The sequence below is a fragment of the Actinia tenebrosa genome, unplaced genomic scaffold (genome assembly GCF_029948245.1).
Source record: "Actinia tenebrosa isolate PJP-AT-01 unplaced genomic scaffold, QUT_ActTen_1.0 PGA_scaffold5__44_contigs__length_20552954, whole genome shotgun sequence".
NCBI lineage: Eukaryota > Metazoa > Cnidaria > Anthozoa > Actiniaria > Actiniidae > Actinia > Actinia tenebrosa.
Genome location: NW_028292582.1, coordinates 7,704,859 through 7,727,280, shown reverse-complemented (window position 1 = coordinate 7,727,280; position 22,422 = coordinate 7,704,859). Strand labels below are relative to the sequence as shown.

The following is a 22,422-nucleotide window of genomic DNA, read 5'->3' as shown; positions in this document are numbered from 1 at the left end:
GTTTACATATGCATTCAAGCCGTCATTGTATATATACATACGTGTGTATATATATATATATATATATATATATATATATATATATATATATACAGGCTTAGCATGAAATCTTTCAAATACTAGCCTGAATAAAGTATCATGAGGCGACCTTTATTTAAAGTAAAGGTCATTTCATAAAACAAAACCAAAGAGATTTAGCGCAGAACAGACATAAGACTGCTTCAGCCCCCTTAATGTCAATAGCCTCTAGAATGTTCAAATCATTATCAAAGCTGAAGGAATCTTATTGGTTGGAGTACTAAAGACTTATAGGTACAGATAGGTATAGTTGGAATTAAGCACCACTAAGTCACGAAACGTATTTCTAGAAACTTCCACTAATGAACTACTTAATGAACTACTGCACAGACATATTATAGGCAATATATATAATTGTCTTACGAAGACAACCCGTCGTTGCTATACAATGCTTTATTCGCCCACGTGTCGCACTATTATTTAAATTTACATCAGCATGCATCATTTTTAGAAAGTCACTTTGCCCTTTATTTGCTTATGTTTCATAGGTGCGTTACCTGTTATGGTAACTCACGAGTTCCATTGTTCATACACCTGGCCCTTGTTAGTAATATTGAAAGTCGTGATATTTCTAAGTGCGCAGGTCTGACCTTATAATCTTCCTACTAAAGCAAGGCACACCTTATAAACCGTTTATCGAGCCTGTTGTCAAAGCTCTGTTCGTGCAAATATGTTCGCCATTCTTGGTACTCTCGTTGTTGTTTTCGCTTTTTCTGTTCCTTCTCAAGCCGCTTTATCCGATGAATACCAAAACGAGGAACGTTTAAGCGCTATAAATGAATCAGACTACATGCTGTACTGGACGTACGACAAGACTGATTCGACCATATCCTTCGCCGCCAAAGCAAGAACCTCTGGATGGGTAGGACTTGGATTCACGAGCAAGATTGACAATACGACAACGTATGACGTAGTCAGGGGATCAGACGATGATCTTACTAAAAAGAAGGAAATATACGTAAGTATTCATGAAAATGCATAATTTCGTACGTTTTATTGGTGATAGATTCGCGCTCAGAAACGAAAACTAGGCGTGACTTCATAACAATTATATTATATATAAATATATATAATATTTAAAATATAATGCGCGCGCTGATTCGCTGATTCAGAGGACGGAGACACACTCGCGAAAAATAGTTCAAAAATATTTTATATCATCGGCTACGCCTCGTGTTCCTAAGCTTGCTTCTCTCTTGCTCTACAGGTCCAGTATGTTTATGTCACAGTAAAGATACATGCGTGCGGGTTTTATATTTCTTAAATATATACCTTTCATGACAATGTATTGTTAATTTGAATAAAATAATACCGATAGCGAAGGTAATCTTGAAAACCGTTTTTTGCGGTTTAGAAGTGAAAATGCTACAGCTGAAACCAGAAATATTGAAGCAGAATTTGATTTATTTTTATTATTAACTGAACAGCAACGAGGGAGTGAAAAAAGTAAAGGATGATGTAAATGAATTCATGAAAAAGCTGAAAAATATATATTTTAGAAATTGCAAGCAGTAATTTGAACTAGAGTACAAACACTATAAGTGTGCAACATGAATACACTAAATACTGCTAAATTATGCTAATCCTATTGTTTTCTATTGTTTAATTAGCACTATTTACTACTAAATAGTGCAAAGTGCTGCACACTTTTAGTGTTTGTACTCTAAGACGCGATAAATATTTTTGGAAACTTCGATCAAACGCAAATTATGACAGGGTGATTAGCCGGTATAAAAAGAGTCATTCATTAAAGACATTTAACGCCCCTATCGCGTTAAAAACACTCCTATATTTTTGAATTGATAGTTTTCGCGGCCGCCATGTTGGAGGAATTTAACAAAAGATTCGCTATTAGTCTCTTTTATTATATAACGGTGTATTCGAAATATTATTTTTGAGTCGCGTTTGCCGTTACGGGCCGATTTTCTAACAGTGGTCTTTCGCAATATTGTTCTCCTGTTCGCTTAAAAATTGATCAATTTTCATGAAACTTCAAATTCTTGGTTAAAATATGGTCATAATTCTGTCTGCCGAGTTTGAGGAAAATCTATCAAGTGCAAGTAGTTGTGCGGCAAAATCGAGGCCGAAAAAATAGCATTAAAGGCTAGGTGGTGTAATTAGCGAATTATATAAAGTAATTATTCTTCGATTGCACGTTACTTCATCGCGGCCATGTTGGTGCCATTTAACAAAAGATTTCTCATTAGCATCCATTGTTAACGGTACCACAATGGCCGCCATGTTTTTGTCTTTTGACTCTCTTGGGAATGCTTGCAACCCATCAATTTACCATCAAACACTTTAGGGCGCACGGAGTTTGAAAAAAGCATTAAAGCAAAAATGTGTATTCAAATAACGAAACATTACAAAAACGATCAATTGAAAAATAAATTCTTTATTTCAATTTCACTGTCCCTTCTTCATTTGGCCCTTGAAAGATGTTAGTCAGCGAATTGTCTACACGTTCGAATGCATCCATGTTGCTTTATAATTTACTGCACGCGCTTCCTGCGCTTCACGAGCCACTAGCTTCTCTGTAGCCCTCTCTTCTTGCTTCACTGTTCAGCCTCTTATTAAATGAACTATCTTTTAACTTTGATTTCAACTCGTGAATTGAACTGTATTCACGGCCGAAGCGTGTATCCACGGGTATATGAGTTTGTCTCATTGGCATCTTATTGTCAGACTTTGGTTTAACATAACTTTGTCAATATTTTCACGCAGGACTTCCATGCTGTTGGTAAACAGACTCCAGTCAATGATACTCAACAAAACTTGATCGAAAAGTCAGTGGCAGAAAATAATTATTATACTACCATCAAGTTTAAAAGGGCACTTGATACAAAAGACTCTAACGATACCGTCATCAAGGTAACTTAGAGTCACTTCCGTAGTTACACTTTCAGTACTTACAAAGGCATCACATAACCTTCTCTTTTTAAGGTCTTACCTTATCCTTTACTTTTACTATTTTTCAACTCCAAAAGAAGACGACTAGTCACCCAATCTACCCCAGTGGATCCGCCCTTGACTTCTAAATATCACGCACTATACACTGATCAATGTAAACATCAAGCCCTCCCATAGTTTTCATAATGAACTCGACTTGTTTTCTTACCCAGGGAAGTGGTAACGAGTAATGGTGTTTTTTATCCTCTATCCCCGCCAACATGCATCATCATCAGCATCATCATCTCCATCACCATCATCATCTCCATCATCTCCATCACCATCATCATCACCATCATGCATCATCGTCCTCATCATTCCTTTCATCATCACCATCATCATTATCATCATCATCACCATCATCATCATCATCATCACCATCATCATCATCACCATCATCATCATCACCATCATCACCATCATCATCATCACCATCATCATCATCATCATCATCATCATCATCACTATCACGATCATCATCATCATCGTCGTCAACGTCATCGTCATCATATTTGACTGCATTATGCATGAGCCAACAGAAAACAGAATGTGCGACTATCACTGTACCCAGACTTTCAATTATATATTAATAAATATTGGCGGGAATCAGGGAACGAAATTTGTCCAAATTTATCCATATTCGGGAGGTTTTTGACAACGCAAGAATATTCATTCAATACGATGTACAAATAATTCAGCACACTTTGCAAAGAGTTCTAAAAACATCTGAAGGGCGGATTCAGGATTTTTTTGAGGGGGGTCCAAAACCTACACAAAATAAGTGACGTAATATTTGACGTCATAGATACTCTATACACGTTGTAACACATACACATATGTTGCTACTGGTACAACAGACATGAGTGACATCATTGTTGACGTCATACATACACTATACCCGTCGTATCACATACATATGTGTTGCTACTGGTATAACAGGCATGAGTGACATCATTGTTGACGTCATACATTACACTATACCTGTCGTAACACACACATGCTGCTACTGGTATAACAGGCAAGAGTGACATCATTGTTGACGTCATACATTACACTATACCTGTCGTATCACATACAAATATGTTGCTACTGGTATAAAAGACAGCTCTTAAACATTCTTCTTTTGTTTTTCGTGACAAAGGTTTACGATATTATAGAGTAATGATTATCTCTAATATTACATATGGAAAAAAAGGGAAAAACGACGAGTTGTAAAGTGGGGCCGGGGAGCTAGTCCGGCCCCCTGCACCCCTCCTCTGGATCCGCCCTTAAATCTAACTGGATTTACCACTCCATGGTGGACGGAGGTTTTGTAATGATAAGGCCACCGATAAATCGTATTAGAATTCAAAACGTCTGATTTTTTGACCCTGAATTACTGCGGTTTGTTTCAGCCTGGCCCAATGATTGTAGTCTGGTCTTATGGCAACATAGAGGAACTGGAATCAGCCTACAAAGAAATGGGCTACAAAACTGTCACATTAATCCCCGAGGAGCAGAAAAATGACACAACTTCCTCAACTGCAACACCAGAGACGACCAACGGCCCCGTAAGCAAAGCTGTCGTTCGGCAAGATAGTTGGCAGTTGCTGGCCTTGTCTGCCATTCTCTTCATTGTGCCTGCGCTCAGGCCCTAAACAAGCTACTCAACTTTCTTCTTATACATCCTAAGTTTGATATTTCGTTTTGACTTTAGAAATATTTGTAGAACACTTTGTAACCCATAGTATTAAGATAATTGAGTGCTTCTTGCTTAGAGGTGATTTTTCAAAAACGAGTGCACCGTCTTTACAACATCTCTCCATACAGCCTTGTTGCTTGACTTCGACGTTTTTGAATTTATCCGCGAGAAGTCTTTACTGGTACGGCGGCCAACTTGAATTCCATTGTTTTCAGTAATAAATTATGGGATGCCGAAGGAGCAAATATTGGAAAATTTATAGACTTTTACAGCTGACAGGGTTTTTCTATAACTTTACGTTATCCAATGTGCAAGATTGAATAAAAACCAATCGAATTTCCTGATAGTTAGAGGAACATGTAGAATACCAAAAAGTAAAATCATTTGAAAACGTCACTTCGCCACTCTATGCTTCATAGATATTTCTACGTTAATTCTCTGGGCATCCCATGATTCAAGATGTCAGCCGTATCAGTAAAAAGGCCTATTGACGTTAAACAAAGTTATTTGATTTCATTATCATGATATTTATGAACAGGTCTTTATAAGATTTTGTAGAACCAGAACTTTTAAAGGGGCACTTGGATGAAAATCGATGAAAATTGAAAATGGCTTGAAACTTGGTTAAACTTATCTATATGGCCCAGATAGTAGCCAAGCAACATGTTTCCTTCACAGTCAAAAGTGGTGGAAAAAATTATCAATTTTATTCAGCATCTAAATTGTGAGTAAATGACGTCATTTACTCAACCCTATTGTTCTTTTCTTTTGAACCAAAATTTCTCAACAGCAAATGGCTCACAGGCTAAAAGTTCGCTAATCTGGTTTTCATAATCGTAATTGAGTCATATTATCCCCAAATACTTCAATTATTCTGACTTTCAAAAATTAGGGCGTTTTCATCCGAGTGTCCCTTTAAGGCACAAGAACACGGTACTCGAACAATCGACACGAACTGTTGTACGAAACATTTCTGGTAATAGATTTATAAAGGAGCGAATGTGACACTCCGGTTTAACTTACAGCTTAATTGTAAATTAATAAAAGTAGAACGTGCTAAAAACTTCACTGGATCGTGCAAATTTGATTGCGATTTCAGCATCATCATAGTCGACATCATCATCATCATAGTCATCATCATCATCATCATCATAGTCATCATCATCATCATCATAGTCATCATCATCATCATCATAGTCATCATCATCATCATCATCATAGTCATCGTCATCATCATCATCATAGTCATCATCATTATCATCATCATAGTCATCATCATCATCATCATAGTCATCATCATCATCATCATCATAGTCATCATCATCATCATCATCATAGTCATCATCATCATCATCATAGTCATCATCATCATCATCATCATCATCATCATCATAGTCATCATCATCATCATCATATTCATCATCATCATCATAATCATCATCATCATCATCATCATAGTCATCATCATCATCATCATAGTCGATATCATCATCATCATCATCATAGTCATCATCATCATCATCATCATAGTCATCATCATCATCATCATAGTCGATATCATCATCATCATCATCATAGTCATCATCATCATCATCATAGTCATCATCATCATCATCATCATAGTCGACATCATCATCATCATCATAGTCATCATCATCACCATCATCATCATCATCATCATAGTCATCATCATCATCATCATCATCACCACCATCATCATCATCATCAATATTGTCATCATCATCATCAATGAAAGAGAAAGTAAATGTTATCATCACACACGGCATGAGAAGGAAGACTCTTGTACTATTCAATCCTTTATATTTCAGAAATCTTTGTTTTAAAAAACTCTTTCAACAAAAAAAGAATTAACATACGTTATTTGTACAGTAACATTAATTACTGTTCATAAATTACTGGTCGGTCTATAACAGCAATAATAGGCTTAAGATCAAGGAGACTGCATGCATGAAATTCCTTGGTCAATAATCCTTACGTATGGGTTTGATCTCTGACCCTGTATTATTTCATTCAAAGCAAAGACACACCTTGAATCATCTACTAGTCGTTCAATAGTCTCTCTTGATCTTCTGTTCGACTAACAATTCAAAATGTTCGCAATTCTTGGTATCGTTCTCGCAGTGATTCAGCTTTCTCGTGCTGACTTGTCCAATGAATACAAAAACAATGTCAAACTAGACGATGCATATATGATGTACTGGACATACAACAGCAGTGAGGCGGCAGTTTATTTTGCCGTGAAAGCTAAAGCCATGGGCTGGGTAGGATTTGGCTTTGCTAATGAAATAGACAACGTGAAAAACTATGATGTTACTGTTGGATATGTGACAGTGTCGAAGAATTCCTACGATTTGAGGGTATGTATAATAATGCATGTTACTTAACAAGCGTTACTTTACTGGCATACGATCAGATGCCCTCTAAGATCAAAATATTTTGATCTATAGAATAAAATCAGTTTTATTTGTAGTAATTAAATATTTAACTGTGCAAATACAATAGCCACTTCCTAAAAGCATTCTATGAAGACTTGATATTGTATCGAACACCAACAACAGAAATGTCTCTTCAGTGGCGGATCCAGCATTTTTCAAAGGGGGGTTCCGTTTCTTAAACTGTGTATAATTCTCTTTTGTTTAGTCGATATTTGACAAGAAAATTGGCTCTAATCACCTAATTTACTATCTAGTAACGGACCAAGCTATAATAACACGACCCAACGCAAAACTACTAATAATTTTTTATCAAAATTTATATAAGACGTATTTCTATTACCTAAAAGATCAAACCTTCAAGAGGGGTTCCGTGGACCCCTTCGACCCCCCTGGATCCACCACTGAGGGTAAAGTAAATGATAACATCTAGAACCAAAAGGACAATTTACTTGAACCAACACAGTTTTTAGTCATATTCGTGAACCGATACGATGACGACAAATAATATACTTGAATATCGTATGCACCTATCGCGTAACACTCATTGAATCTGTCCAAGTTGTTTACTCACACAGATTAAGTTAGAAGGAAGATTAAACTTTCTCCGGGCGCAACTAGAACAATCTATATTTTTATTTCCAATCAAGTACTATGAAAGGAAGTGAGGCGTAGATAATGTTAACGAGCGCTTGATAAATGACACTTGTCGTATGCCACTGAAACATCATAATCATATCAATCATATATAGGAATATGGATTACTTTTGAATTTTGTCGTTCACTGAAGTGAATCGATCCATTCAGTGACCATACCCTAACAAACACATTTATTTATTTATTTGAAAATTTGTCAGAGGCAGGTAATTTACAAAAGAACACTACCCAGCCACATCCAACCCAGCCCCGTAAAATAAGAAACCCATCCCACAGCTATACACCCCATGCTAGAAAAAAAAACCAGATTACCTATTAGATGAAATTTAAATTTTGTCTGTAAGAATTAATTTAAATAAGCTTAGATTGATAATTTTAGATATATAGAGAAAAAAATTATATATAGCCTATCTATTATTAAATACTTATATTTACACGGCAAAGCAGTTCTCCTAGTTGCGACCGGACAACCTGTATACAACGACCACACCTAAAAAACGGCCACCTAGTGACCTTTATACAACGACCACACCTCAAAAACGGCCACCTAGTGACCTGTATACAACGACCACACCTCAAAAACGGCCACCTGTACCTGACATATGAACTGTGTGGTAACCCAATGTTGTTATCATCTTGTAGGACTATCACACCGAGGGCCATGTGCCTCCTAAAATCGATACCACACAAAGCTTAGAGGATCCTTCAGCCATCGAGGCTGATGGCTATACCACTCTGAAGTTTAAACGAAGGCTTGATACCAAAGACAAGAAGGAAGACATTACCATCAAGGTTTGTTATACATCATTATCCGCATGACTGAGAAACAACACCATCAACTTACTTACGACTGTAAATGACACTTAAAACATGGTGCAAGCATGTTGCGCACGACAGCGAGGAAAATTCGTACGGCGTGAAAAAGCCTTTAGGCATATCGTACCCTGTTGGCATCCCGCACCGTTTGCAACAAGTTTCATAATAGTTACCTTCACAGTTCCCTGCGCCATCTTGAAAGGTAGCCGTGCATTTGCATCGAAGCGAAACGAACGGCGAGCTTTCAAGATGGCGCAGGAAACTGTGAAGGAGAGGTTGTTTTGGATTAAAATGGCAAGAAAGTGATCTTCCAAACAATAAAACTAAACCTAACGAAAGGGGGGTGCTTTATGATGGGAATCAAAAAGCAGGTTCCGAATGGTGCGGTCTAACTGACCGTGTACACTTAATTCTCACCCATGACAAGTACCGCTACACCGTAGCCTTAAGGTTGGAGAAGCGTATTCCGTTACTAGGTTACCACCGTTGCTAGGTGGATTTTATATATAATTTAATTCTAGTATTCAAATATTCGGAATTAGGTCGAAAAGCGCGGGATCTTTTTTTTATTTTTTTTATTTTCTATTTATTTTAATAACTTTCCTTTTCTTTTCTTCTTGTTTTCGCAGCCTGGATCTATGATAGTGGTTTGGTCATATAACAAAAACGCTGACGATGTGACTAAAAAACACGACAAGGAAGGCTACCAGAAAGTCACCTTGATTCCTGGTGCAGCATCCACTGCGCATGTTGTTAGTTGGGTTATGCTGCTGACTACTTCTGCTCTCGCTTTTATGACGTCATAGACTTTTTAAATATTTTTTCTAATAAGAACAATTCTTTATTAGGTAAATTTAATATCAATTATTAATTTAAATTGTGGCACTTCCAAAATAACATAAATTCCAAGCAAAATGGCGACACCTGCCAAGACACACGTAGAAAGACGGCTTATTTTGGTTTTGTGAGGATGCAGTGTATAAGTCTTGTTTTAGTCTTTGCTTTAATATTTAACGAAATGGTTGTGGCGCTATGTAAAACAATTTGTAGACCTACATGTAACATACTTGGAGGTTTTCAGTTTACTCAGATTAATTAAGATAGAAAGAGCCCCGGTTTTTTCCTCTTAAATTACTTCTCGTTTACAGCAAAAGCAACTTAATTAGTACGAACGACATAATAGTAGTTGTTTATCTTTTAGATGTTGAGGAAACTCGAAGAAAGTCTTTATCTGGTCTAATCTGTTCACCGTTGGGTGTCTTGCTGATTGTCTCATTTGTCACATACTGCAAGGAATCCTGGGCACCTTGAGCACCTGATTCTGAAGTTCGAAATAAGTTCCCAAACGACAACGCGCTTCTGTTTCTCAGTTTATCCCAGTTTTCTTGAGCCGTCTTAGTGCTGAGATTACCCTTTTCAAGTCTGTCAAATGATAGTTTTTTAGGCGTTTCATCGTCAGAATCAGTCTCGTCAGCATCAGCAGTGTTGTTCACACTCGTGTTAGAAAATGACAAACGACTTGCTTCATCACCACTGTCTGAACTAAATGGCGACATGTTACGTTCAAAAGATTTCTTTTTCTCGCAATCAGAATCTTCATCCAAACTGCTTTGGGAGTTGGTTAATTCGCGGTCTTGAATGGCTGGTCTTTTGTTGCATCTTCGAGCGACGCTCTTTAATCTCACGATATTCGCCATTGTCAACCTTGTATTGATCTCGCCATTTAGACTAGTTTCATCTTCAGATACTTGATTCTCACCCGGAAGAAAATCAACACCATCTTGGATGTCTTGTCCAAACGGGTCCAGTTCAATTTCATTGCTGCTGCTGCCCATATCGTTATTGGATCTGTTGGTGGCACTGCGGTTAAAGGTTTGAGCTGGGTGTAGGACTGTATCACTATTAGTACGTCTACTATCCACAATTAGCTCTTTCCTGTAATTGTTCATTTTTCCTGTATTTTGAGGATCACTATCTTCTTCTTCGTCACATAAATCCTGATCAGACGTCGATTTGATGGCACGAAAAGCTTCAACTTGAGTATTCTTGGCTTCTTCTTCTTCTCTTGAAAACCTTTTGGCGAGATAACCGAAAACAAGAAATGCAGACATTGATGGGATAAAAGCGATGCCTTTCACACTCAAGGGAAACCCTAAATACTTGGAGTTAGTTCGAAGATCGTCTTGTCCGTATGTCTGGTTACCCAAGTGATTTGAACTATTCCAACGCCATGAGTAAGACACCATCTCACGAGTAGCATTCCTCAACCACGTCCTGTTACATACTGTATAGATATACCCGTCTCTATCGGTGTACTGCCCATACAGGTAGGGATCGTAGAAAATTTGGTTCTTCCACATGTTGAGATCCAGAATCATCACGATGAATATGATTCCATAGTTGAACCATTTTCCAGTTATCTGGACTTCACCTCCAGGGACTTTGAAGTGAACATCACCCATATTCACTCCTGGTAGTTTAACGTCCATACCGCCTCTAAAATGCGGGAACTCCCAGTCCTATAAACGTAGAATAAAAAAGTGTCAAACTTATGGATATCGCAAATTAAGAGGAAATTTTTTCAATAACGAGCAATAATGGCAAAAAGTGCCAAAACTAGACTTTCGTATGAGTTTTGATCCCAATTTTCGTTTTGGGTTCACACTCAACACCTTTTTTAACAGTTAGAAACTGATATAATATGATAAAATGCCTGTTTGAAGCGGTATTTTCAATTGTACAAAGACGTTTTGTTGCATTTGTGTTAGAATGTAGCTTTGTCAGGCTTTTTTATAGAAAATATATGGGAAACAAGCAAATGAAGGCCTAAACCTCATTTTCGATCCAAATTTTTGCTTTGGGTTAACATTTTGATTCCACTTTCATCGGTCATCTCCATTTCCAAACAAGTTTCTGAATAACAAGATTTTAGCCTCATACAACAGCCTTTCTTCAAAATAATAGTTTTTGGCGTTCACTGCTTGAATACGAAAAGAATTATCTCTTAACATGATTCAGTTGGTTTTAGCACTATTTGCCATAGATGTGAGCGCGCGTGGCTACTGACCTGCATGACGATCATCAAATCCATGACCAGAATAAACGACGCAAGAAATGCTCTGGACAGCTCATTAGTTGGCATAAAATCCTCGCTGATGCGATCCCAATCCAGATAGTTTGTTGTTAATGATGTGAAAACCACCAATGACGTGCCGAGAGAAACAATCCAAAATGCGTATACTCGATTCTTGCCCCGCTGCCACCATCGTCTTAGACCACGTGCCCACCACTCGTACTCAGACTCCTAGAGCAGATAAGTGAGTATACGCTAGTACGCATGCTCAATATGTTATGCCACTGATTAACAGCGTAACGCCGACCAGTGGCATAACACATTGCGCATGAGCATATTGAACAAAATAAACCGTGTGCAAGGCGTTACGCTACTGATCTCCATCTATCGCATTCTATTTGTATGTTGTATGAACAAAGCGTAACACAGTGAAGTACCTGTAACATCATATCAGTGACCATCCAAGCCGTGATAAAGTCACCAAACCACGTGCCCATGGCTGCAACCTTCATAAACGTCTCATTCTTTATACCCATATTACTGCTGACCTTGTAGGGAATGTATTGCGGGCCACCGAGGATTAAGAATTCATTGTAGCAAAATCCCCAGACGTATGAGAACAAGATTACAGTCAGGAACATCACCATCCACGAACCCTGTCGAGTAAGGTGATTGTTTTTTTAGTTTTATTTTACTCTCAAATTTTATATTTTCTTATTCTTTAAAGCGCGATTATACTTGAAGGAATTTTCTTAGTCTGCAACTTGTTTAAAGCTGTATTGCGACACAAGTTGCAAGAGCGTTTACACAGTGCAACGAAGATGCAATCGTTATACGTTGCCAAAGGTGGAAACGAGTTCTACTTTTTGAAAAGACTACTGCAACTTTTCTCGCAACATTTTTTCACATTGCGCTGTAGGTTACACACTGCAATGCTCCATGCAACTTGTGTCGCAACGCCGTAGAAAGAAGAATTCATTAATTGCGTCTCCGTTGCACCGTACCGTACAGCCCCGTTTACACTAGAGATTTTTGCGGCGATTTTTGCTGCGATTTTTTTGCGATTTTGTCCATAATAAATGATGGTAAAGAAGTTTTTTTCAGGATACCAAGATTTTCCTAGACGAATGTTTCTTTTGAAGGATGAGACAAAATATCTCATATTTCCGAAAATTGCAATAAAAGCTAAGGCACTTCGATAGGAGGGATTTTAAACCCATCGATTGTAAAGATAAAAAACTGAAAATCGATCCAGCTAATGTAGAACTAATCATTTATCTCAGAATTGTAGCCACATACAGGCTTTATTTATATTCTAGTTTCCAGATTAGGTCTAAGAGCTACTATCTTCTAGATACCTCAAACGCGCATTCATACTTACGATTCCTCTTTAAAATCAATCTATTATCTATCTATTTAAACGTTTATCTACCGAGAACACTGTTTTCTTTTTTTTAATCGCTTGAATAAACTAGGACCATACTTCCAGACATCGAGTGCTGAACCGTCGTATGGCAGCGCGAAGCATTTACGGCTATGCCGGAGATTTCGACCCCGACACCGCTATCCGAGGACTTACAGACTGATCAGGAAGCTTGGCCGAAGCCTAAAGGAGAGATTAGTCGGCCCCTAGACCGTAGATAATTAACCCCTTTTTGTTTTAGCTTCGCACCAGTGTCCCAAGATGTGCAAAAGGGACAGCATGGTGGTCTTTAGCAAGGGGGGGTCCTACATGGACGCCAGAGACACGCCGGGGTAATGAGCCCCGCCCCCCATGTAGACCTACACACTACAGATTACTACAACAAACACTAATACAAAAAGATAATCAAAACATCATTTACATATAGAGTATCATCCTGGTCTACCTAGGATTATACTCATCAAAACACTTCATAGGTATATTCAAGCGAACACAACGTTTTCCCTTGCATAAACGTTACACAAGTACAAGTGAAAAGAAGACAAAGAAAACTACTTTTAGGCTGACCAGGTTATAACAGTAATATCCGGAGAAAACTTTCCCAAAACATTCCAGGATCTGTTGAAAAAACGCCTTGATTTTCGACTAACCGAACGTTTAGAGTAACAGAGCAGATGGATATTAAGTCGTTTCACAACCTTTGCTTTAACCACAGAGGCAACAGGGAGAGTACCTTCAAAGCAATACTCATTCCTAGCCAACCACACAAAGTACTTCAACAGATTAAGAAAATAGGAAAAAACAGGTGGAATAATCTGCCGTTCATGATTGTCATATCCAAATAGTAGCATATGACGAGATTGAAGGGATGGCGACAAGGGAGTAACACGCAGAAATAAGGTCTGAGCCCATAGTAACAGTTCTTGCATGAGGTTACATTCAAAGAATAAATGAACTGGAGTTTCCAAAGGATGTCCACAAAAGCATGAAGGATCAGCAATGTTCATACCAAACTTGACAAGTCGATCACAGGTATAGAGCACTCCATGGCAAATCTTCCACGATAGATCACGAACTTGACGATCCAAAGGCATAATGTTCACTTGTGACCATGTGTCTGTCCAATAGAGCTCGCCAAAGATTGGGCGAAATTTCAAAACGCAATTAGGAAGCATAACATTCCTTTCAATGATATTTGAATAAACAGATTTTGTAGTAAGAGATGAGATAGACAATGCACTACCATCAGAGGACCGCAGAATAGCAAAAGTTTTCAATTGAACTGAGAAATGGCCACCGACGTATGCCCAAGCATCTAAAAGTGAGGCATAAAAATCCGGTAGTAAATGAGAAGGATAATATGCAGGATATGAAAGAACAGAACGTAAATCATCACCAAATACTTTCTCCACAAAAAAGGAGAAGAAAGCACACCATTTCGATGGGGACAGGGCCCACCGCTTTATCCACTGACAATGAAGTGCGCGCACCTTTGATTGTATATCAATTAAACCAAACCCACCTTGAGTGGTGGATTGGAAAAGAACGTTTTGTGACACCAAATGCTTTTTCCCCGACCAAAAAAAATCCAAAGTACACTTGGAAGCTTGCGCCAAGACCCAGTTTGGCATGGCTAGTACTGAGGCACAAAACAATAGACTTGCCATGCCAAGTGCATTCAGGACAAGAGCCTTACCAGAATAGGAAAGATTACGATGTTTCCAAGAATCTAGTACACTAGAAAGTTTGTTTAAGCGACCATCCCAATTTGGATGAGAGACATCATCATTTCCTAAACATGTGCCAAGACAAGGAATACTGTCTGAAGACCACTGCAAGTCAATGGGAGGATCACTACGACCTCTCCAAGAGCCTGCCCAAAGCCCTTTAGATTTCTCTTTATTAATCTTAGCCCCAGATGCCTTTTCATATTCCTCATAGATGGAGAAGACAGTGGATATTTCATCGTCATCTGTACATAACAGGGTCGTGTCATCAGCGTATTGGGAAATAAGTGCTGGTTCATAATCAGGGTGCGGAAGAACCAAACCTCTTAAATAGATTGACGCACGGATACGACACGCTAAAGATTCGGCAATCAGTACGTAAAGGGGCGCTGACAGTGGACAGCCTTGTCTTACACCCCTCGATAAATTTATAAAAGGTGTAAAGAAGCCATTTACCAATACCGAAGACTGAGGTCCAGTATAGAACAAGCGTACCCACGAGCAAAAGGAAGGTCCAAACCCCATGCCTTCAAGGACTCTGAGCATGTATGACCATTCCACCCTGTCAAAAGCTTTTTCCTGATCCAAAGACAATAAGGCCAGAGGTGAATTAGTTATTTTGCCATATGTAACAGCATCTTGAAGAAGCCTGATGTTTTCACCAATAAATCTGCCAGGTACCGAACAGGTCTGGTCAGGAGATACAACATAAGCAATCACTTTTCGTAGACGGCCCGCGATTGATCTTGAAGCTATCTTGTAGTCTGTACATAATAGGGAGATGGGACGCCAGTTTTTCATCAAAAATCTATCTCCCTTTTTATATGAGAGCGTTATAATCCCTCTCCTCTGGGAAACTGATAGTACACCACACCTAAAGGCATAATTAAGTACAGCTACCAGGTCCTTTCCAATGAGATCCCAAAACTTTAGATAAAATTCTTTGGGAAGACCATCAAAACCAGGCGTTTTACCTGACGGCATCCCCTCAAGAGCCTCAAGACATTCCTTCATGGTCAAAGGACCCTCACACACATCTTTCACTTTTAAAGGAATTCTACGTTCCAAGTTAGAAATAAAATCATCTGCAATGGTTTCATCAGTTTCTTGTGAAGTGAATAAACCCTTGTAAAGAGAGAACCAAGCCTGCCTCAAATTCTCAGGATCAGAAACGTATTGATCATTGCTATCTAGAATAAGATCAATCATTTTGTTGGCCCTATTCTTCTTTCCCATACGGAAGAAAAAGGAAGTGGATCTCTCACCCTCTTCAGTCCATTTGGTACGAGCTCTTATTTCTGCCGCCTTGGCTGCCTCTCGATCAAACAATTCTAATTCATTAAGTACACTATGGTATTGATTTAGAACAGAGAGATCTCCCCCATCTACCAGAACTTTTAATGATCTTGCTTGAGCTTCCAAGGAATGCCTGGATGCCCGTCGTTTGAAAGATAACTTGGAACAAAACCTAGTGGTGGCTTGTTGGATCTTTCTTTTACCTATATCCCACCAAAGATGATTAACCCCTTGCTATGACCAGCATGCCCAATATGTTTTGCTTGTTTCACTGATGACTTTGTACGCATGGTCGCTCTCTTCCATGTGGGATGCGTTTGAAAAATACTAGTCTTGACGTATTTATGAGATTTGCGCATATGCACACAAAGTTTGAAAGATCGATTCGCAGGACATTTAAGTAAAAGTAAAGGAAAAAGAAAACTTTTAGTGATTTCACGGATGCTTTATCTCATGTATTTCCAACTCAATACTGCGCGCAAAATCCTTAGGTCTGACCTCGGGTCGACCAAATGCGATAAATTGCAGGTTTGGAGGATATCATCGAAATGTTATGAGATCGCTATCCGGAAACAGCCTCTGGGCTGATCAAAGTCAGGGTAAATAATATCTTAACCTACCTGACCAGATTCTGAAAACATCTTGAGTTTCCAAACACGGCAAAATAGAAACTTGTGAATGAAGTATTTGCCAAATACCATGCCGGTTGCCATGGAAACGAGAAACATGAAAACCTTGAGGACACAGAACCCTGCGTCAGGGGGATATCTGGGATAGAACAATGAATAACAAGTATTAGTATATAGCTTTTTAATGTTCGCGCGCTCTGATTGGCCGACAACTGTGCTTTATTAGTGAACAGAGCACAATTGCTGACGCCTTCCGCGCACGTGCAACAAACTTAGCAAAGAAGTGTAAGAAAATAGCATTGACATCTAGAAATTTTTACATTCTATATAATAAAACAAATAAGATAACACACAGGAAGGGGTGTAAGCACTCAAGAAGAGCGAGCGAAGAGAAAAGAAAAAAACCGATAGAATAGCCTAAACGAGAATATTTTTTTATCGTGAAACATTGAAAATGATGAGCCTGTGACTAAAGCATACCTACCTTGCCATGATAAATGAATAAAGATTCCCAATAACATCAATAATACAATCAGAACAGCTATGTGAAACAGGATCCTCTGCAAAGATCAGAAAGTTGCAGAAAATCACAAAATATGACGTGAATATCCTGAAGTATGGATGGCGAAGATAGTATTTGAAGCTGTTTATCTTTTTCGTAGATTCCGTTTCGTTGTCATTTTGGTTCTGCGGTTCTTCGTTAGCTTCCACGTCTTCGTCAAAAAGAAACGAGTCATCGATTTCTTTCACTTGTTTTTCATCAATTTCTGGAGCGTCGTCGTTGCCATGGGGACCCAGTTCCTGTTTGAGATAATCACGAAGGTAAGCATAATTTTCATATCTTTTGGGGAACAAATTGAAAAATTTTGTGTTTCGACTCATAGGGAACAAGGGAACAAACAGAAAATTACCGGGGAAGATGGGAACTTAGACCCCAGTGCGAGGGCAAAACCTCTGCGTGTAAATAACCTGAAGCGAGATGACGTTTTACCCCCGACTCTATACCATAATGGTTCTTAAAATTCTTTCATATTAAATTTTTTGATTCCTTAGAGAATACAGGAACAATAGTCATAATTAAAGAACAAAAGTAGTGTGAAAAGGATTATGGTCTAGAGACGGGGGTAAAACGTCATCTCGCTTCAGGCTTATTTGAAAGAATTTTCTTACAGTAATTATCTGACTCATTAACCTACCTGTGTAGCTGTATTAATGTTAGGTGTGACGTTTTGTTTGACTCGTTCAGCTCGTCGCCTTCTTCTATTCAATCTCCTCAGCTGTCGTTCCCTTCGTACGTCACATCTGTACTTGCGCAGTAGTGCCTCGTCACCATTCTCCTCTTTACCAAACAGCCATGATAAATAACCAAATACACAGAATGTTAGAAGACTGGGTACGAAGGCCAAGCCCTTGAGTCCTAATGTATAGCCATTATACTTAGAGTTCATGCGATGGTCTTCCAGCCCGTAGGTATGGTTGGTTTTTGGATTAATGTGATTCCAACGCCAGTTGTATGTCATCATAGATTCATTAGACCATCTGAAACAATAAGCAATATCAATATTACCCTTGTCTAGCCTGAGACGTATACGACAAGTGACCATGATGGACAACTCATTGTTTATTATGTTTACTTTGAACGAGTAAACCTCTTAACCTTGGGTGTAATGTGTACCCATTTCAGACCACGTGTCATTCCCATGAGAATGAGATTCTTCGTTTGAGTTATATCCATATTCATGTGTCTTCTCATGCGCAGCTGTTAAACAAAGAAATGATACTCTAGGGAATGACACGTGGTCTGAAAAAATGTCGAATTACTTTGCCCGAGCTTTACGCGAGAGGTAAACTTGCAATCAATTGTTTTAGATCTGTTTCGAATGACATATTGGCCATAACCGCATTAAAACCAGTTAGTAGTAAGGTTGAATGGATGTTTCTGTGATGGCGTCTATTACCTCAAGAACTGTTTATCAGACACAGTATAGATGTACCCTTCGTGGTCAGTGTACTGGCCGTAGCTAAGTGGTTCGTAAAATATTTGATTTTTCCACATATTTAAATCTAGGATCATGACAAGAAAGATGATTCCATAATTGAACCATTTGCCAGAGATATAGACATCACAGCCGCCTCCTCCCAGACACCCAGGCACGTGAAACTCGAATGTGTCAGTGTTCAAGCCTGGGAGCTTGACGTCCAGCGCACCAGCAAAGTGGGGAAATTCCCAGTCCTACAAGAAACAAGATGTTGTTTAGATGAACGAAGAAGATACTTGAAAAGTAGGTAAAAAGACACCTGTTTGACTATTGGATGGGGTAAATCACCTTTCATAAGATAACTGAAAGACCAGCTTAAAAACTTACAGCTTGACAAAAACTGAAATTTGCGCGCTAGACGAGAACTACGCCTTGCTTGACAAAAACTAAAACTTTGCTTGACAAGAACTAAAACTTGCTTGGCATGAGCTATAACCAGCTTGACAAGAACTAAAACTTGCTTGGCATGAGCTATAACCAGCTTGACAAGAACTAAAACTTGCTTGGCATGAGCTATAACCAGCTTGACAAGAACTAAAACTAGATTGACATGAACTATAACCAGCTTGACGAGAACTATAAACTTGCTTGACAAGTACAAGACTTACTTGCATGACGATCATCAAATCCATGACGAGGATAAATGAGGCAAGAAATGCTCTAGACAGCTCGTTAGTCGGCATAAAGTCCCTACTTATCCTATCCCAGTCCAGGTAATCCGTACTGATGGCTGTACTAACTACTATAGTCATGGTAACGGCGGTGAACCAAAAAACTATGACGCGATTCAGACCTTTTTTCCAGAACTTTCTGACTCCTTTCGCCCAGTCAGGATACTTGAGACCCTGAGAATGATAAGATACTAGTTAGACTACCATGAGCTTATTTGTTTTATGTTGGATAAGTCAGCAACGTACTGGTGGAAGTATTAGCCTCTTTATCCTTATCTCTTGACAAATACTGAACAGTGGATGGAACGGAATGAGTAGCAAACCAACCCTTACAATCCACCCTCGCCTTTCCTCAACCTGTCCTTACCCCCTGGGGCAGCAGTGTAGTCACCCTACCTGTAGCATCATATCAGTGACCATCCATGCGGTGATGAAGTCACCTAACCAGGTCCCAAGGGCTGCCAACTTCATGAACGTCTGATTCTCTATGTTCATGCGGCTGCTAGCGTGAAGACCGTCCATGTATTTACCTTCTAGCATCAGAAAACCGTTATAAGCAAAGCTGAAAGTTGAACAAACAACATAGTATAATATGGTTGATGGGTTAATATGATGCACCGTGCACTAGACTAATAGACCTCTCTACCTTGGGCGCATCATTTTCCCATTCGTCAAAGCATGTGCATGTCATTCCCTTGTCAATAAGGTTGTTTGTTTGAGTCGTATCCATATTCATGTGTCTTCTCATGCGCAACCGTTAAACAAAGAAATGATACTCTAGGGAATGACACGTGGTCTGAAATGGCTAAACATCAGTACGCGCAAGGTAAATACTAGTTTTTATGATGAATGTTCTCAGGTGAAACCTTTAACTTTCGTTCGTTTATGGAAAGCAAACACTTGCTGGTGCAAAGCAAGATAAGCATGAATCAAGCCGGTTGCCATGTTCGATATCATCCAGTCATTACCATGCATTATCAACACAGCCATGAATGTGTTTGCTGACTACCAACATGAAAAGAGTGTGTTTTTTTCAATATTCGAGCTAGTTAAAGTTACCTAAAAATGTATAGCGATAGCATTGAAGTCAAGAACATCACCATCCATGAACCTTGACCATCTTCCGTAAACATCTTCAGCTTCATTTTATGACAAAAAAGCCACTTGTGTAAAATGAACTTGCCGACTAATAGTCCTAATACCAGAGCGAATAACCAAGTACCAAGCTTGATAAGGATAAAAGATCCTTTGGGGTACCTGTGTTGAAGAATCACACGTGATATCAGTCAGCTGTTTTTAAAATTTGGTCGAGTATTCAAGAAAGTCATCCAATGATGGTATTGTTATAAGGAAGAGTTGGTTTGACACACAAACGGTCATCACACAAAATTGCTGAAATCCTTATTCATTTGAACCAATCACAGCGCGCGAGATCACTGCTTGTCCAATAAAAATGCAGTTTCACGGTTACGGACATACGGCACGTCAAGGCACGGTAATGGCACAACACGACACGCCACGACAGGACACGGCAAGGGCAAGAGCGACACGGCAAGCGCACAACACTGCACGATACGAAACGACGCGGCAAGGGCATGACACAACACGGCACGTCGTGAGTTCAAACTGAGGAGTCACACTAATCTACTTTGTTGTAACGCACTTCATGTGATGTGTGAAAACATGTTGTTAAATATTCAACGTAACACCAAAAGAACCCACTTCTCGGAGCGTCTCTTCTATCACTTTGCGAACTCTTTTTGTAGTGAAAATCTAATTTCTAAGAATGTATTTTTTTAATTTTCAGAATCCATTGAAAAGTCAAGGAGAAAATTAGTAATATCAAGTGATGCGCATGTATTGGGATACCATGGATAAAGTCTATCTACTTCGTACTCTCGACTGAAGGACAACGAAAGGTGAGAGTATATGATATCTACTGACAAGTATAATAACTTAAGTCCATCCAAGCATTGACTCACTTGACGAACACAAGCGTGTATATATCCCCAATATAATCGATAGTACATTCACTGTAACTATGGGATACGGGGTCCTCAGCAAAGATCAAGAAATTACAGAATACCACCAGATATGCGATACACATTCTTGAGTAGGGATGACGAAAATAATATCTGCTGCGTTGGACGTCTGTCTGTTTCTCTTCCTCCTCGTAGCGTATCAGATCTTTCTTCGGCTGGAAAACAACACGCTTACATTGAACACACTTTCTTTGAACTAGTTTTCTCGAAAAAAAGGAAAAACGTTGAAGAACTGGTATTTCGATATTCAGTATGTTAGCAATTTACCATCTTGTTCTTTTACTCCGACGAAGGACTAGCGTCCGAAACGTCAGTAAGTTTTTTATCTTTTCACGGTGTATAATTTACCCTTTTATCGTCTTGTAGAAAGATTTTCTTATTTTTTTCTTTATAAGACAGTGAAGAAATGTGAAGAAGTGTAAAAGTTCATAAAACGTAAACGTTTTCAGTTATCAATTTACCGTATTACCTTTACAAAGGGAAACGAATTCTATGAAAATAAAGAAGCCTGTTTTGTATGATTTCCTACCCAGTATTTCTTCCCCAGTTCATGGATCTTCTGTACTTCCCTAAGTTCCTTCGGGTTGATGGTGATGATCGATGGATGTACCTTCCCTGACATTTTCGATGCCTCGTTTTTCGAATCCAAAATCTTTTTCTTTAGTTCTACTTATCTCTAAAATTATGGCTGGTCTCTATGACAACACGTTCTTTCCAACCACAGATTGTATCGTTTGGTCAGTTAAATGTGTTCATTTGCTCATTAAACATTTATACTGAACGCCCCAGCGAGTTTCGTTGAACACGGATACATGATCGTTAAAACATGAGGTGAATTTGCCAATCAACTGTCAGGATATGTGCGGAGCAGATGGCTTGCGGTTTTGA

General features: G+C 38.8%; 3 protein-coding genes across 3 annotated transcripts; 2 read left to right on the top strand and 1 right to left on the bottom strand.

Annotated features, from left to right (window-relative positions):
• The first annotated feature begins 583 nt into the window (after positions 1-583).
• On the top strand, positions 584-5,776 carry LOC116291339 (DBH-like monooxygenase protein 2 homolog). The gene is made up of 3 exons (XM_031698511.2): positions 584-1,036; positions 2,803-2,949; positions 4,422-5,776. The coding sequence occupies exons 1-3, from the start codon at positions 749-751 to the stop codon at positions 4,662-4,664; spliced, it is 678 nt and encodes a 225-aa protein (XP_031554371.2). The 5' UTR covers positions 584-748; the 3' UTR covers positions 4,665-5,776.
• A 502-nt stretch (positions 5,777-6,278) lies between these two features.
• Positions 6,279-9,745, top strand: LOC116291348 (DBH-like monooxygenase protein 2 homolog). Its single transcript, XM_031698522.2, has 3 exons — positions 6,279-7,086; positions 8,461-8,610; positions 9,264-9,745. Exons 1-3 carry the CDS (start codon positions 6,820-6,822, stop codon positions 9,438-9,440), a joined length of 594 nt encoding a protein of 197 aa, XP_031554382.2. The 5' UTR covers positions 6,279-6,819; the 3' UTR covers positions 9,441-9,745.
• Positions 9,746-9,824: 79 nt separating this feature from the next.
• Positions 9,825-22,195, bottom strand: LOC116291346 (uncharacterized). The gene is made up of 12 exons (XM_031698521.2): positions 22,064-22,195; positions 21,475-21,689; positions 20,552-20,749; positions 19,889-20,054; positions 19,430-19,666; positions 18,741-19,015; positions 17,979-18,321; positions 17,267-17,583; positions 16,774-16,921; positions 12,145-12,363; positions 11,702-11,938; positions 9,825-11,153 (listed from the first exon to the last, which is right to left on the bottom strand). Exons 1-12 carry the CDS (start codon positions 22,154-22,156, stop codon positions 9,825-9,827), a joined length of 3,777 nt encoding a protein of 1,258 aa, XP_031554381.2. The 5' UTR covers positions 22,157-22,195.
• Between the last annotated feature and the right edge of the window lie 227 nt (positions 22,196-22,422).

Bases quoted from the DNA above. Each gene is read 5' to 3' on its own strand.
- LOC116291348 (XM_031698522.2), top strand. From the start codon at position 6,820: ATGTTCGCAATTCTTGGTATCGTTCTCGCAGTGATTCAGCTTTCTCGT. The intron at 7,087-8,460 runs GTATGTATAATA...ATCATCTTGTAG, and splicing joins AGAATTCCTACGATTTGAGG to GACTATCACACCGAGGGCCA. The intron at 8,611-9,263 runs GTTTGTTATACA...TTGTTTTCGCAG, and splicing joins AGGAAGACATTACCATCAAG to CCTGGATCTATGATAGTGGT.
- LOC116291339 (XM_031698511.2), top strand. From the start codon at position 749: ATGTTCGCCATTCTTGGTACTCTCGTTGTTGTTTTCGCTTTTTCTGTT. The intron at 1,037-2,802 runs GTAAGTATTCAT...ATTTTCACGCAG, and splicing joins CTAAAAAGAAGGAAATATAC to GACTTCCATGCTGTTGGTAA. The intron at 2,950-4,421 runs GTAACTTAGAGT...GGTTTGTTTCAG, and splicing joins CTAACGATACCGTCATCAAG to CCTGGCCCAATGATTGTAGT.
- LOC116291346 (XM_031698521.2), bottom strand. From the start codon at position 22,156: ATGTCAGGGAAGGTACATCCATCGATCATCACCATCAACCCGAAGGAA. The intron at 16,922-17,266 runs GTAGGTATGCTT...GTTCTATCCCAG, and splicing joins TATTCATTTATCATGGCAAG to ATATCCCCCTGACGCAGGGT. The intron at 11,939-12,144 runs GTACTTCACTGT...TATCTGCTCTAG, and splicing joins TCACTGATATGATGTTACAG to GAGTCTGAGTACGAGTGGTG.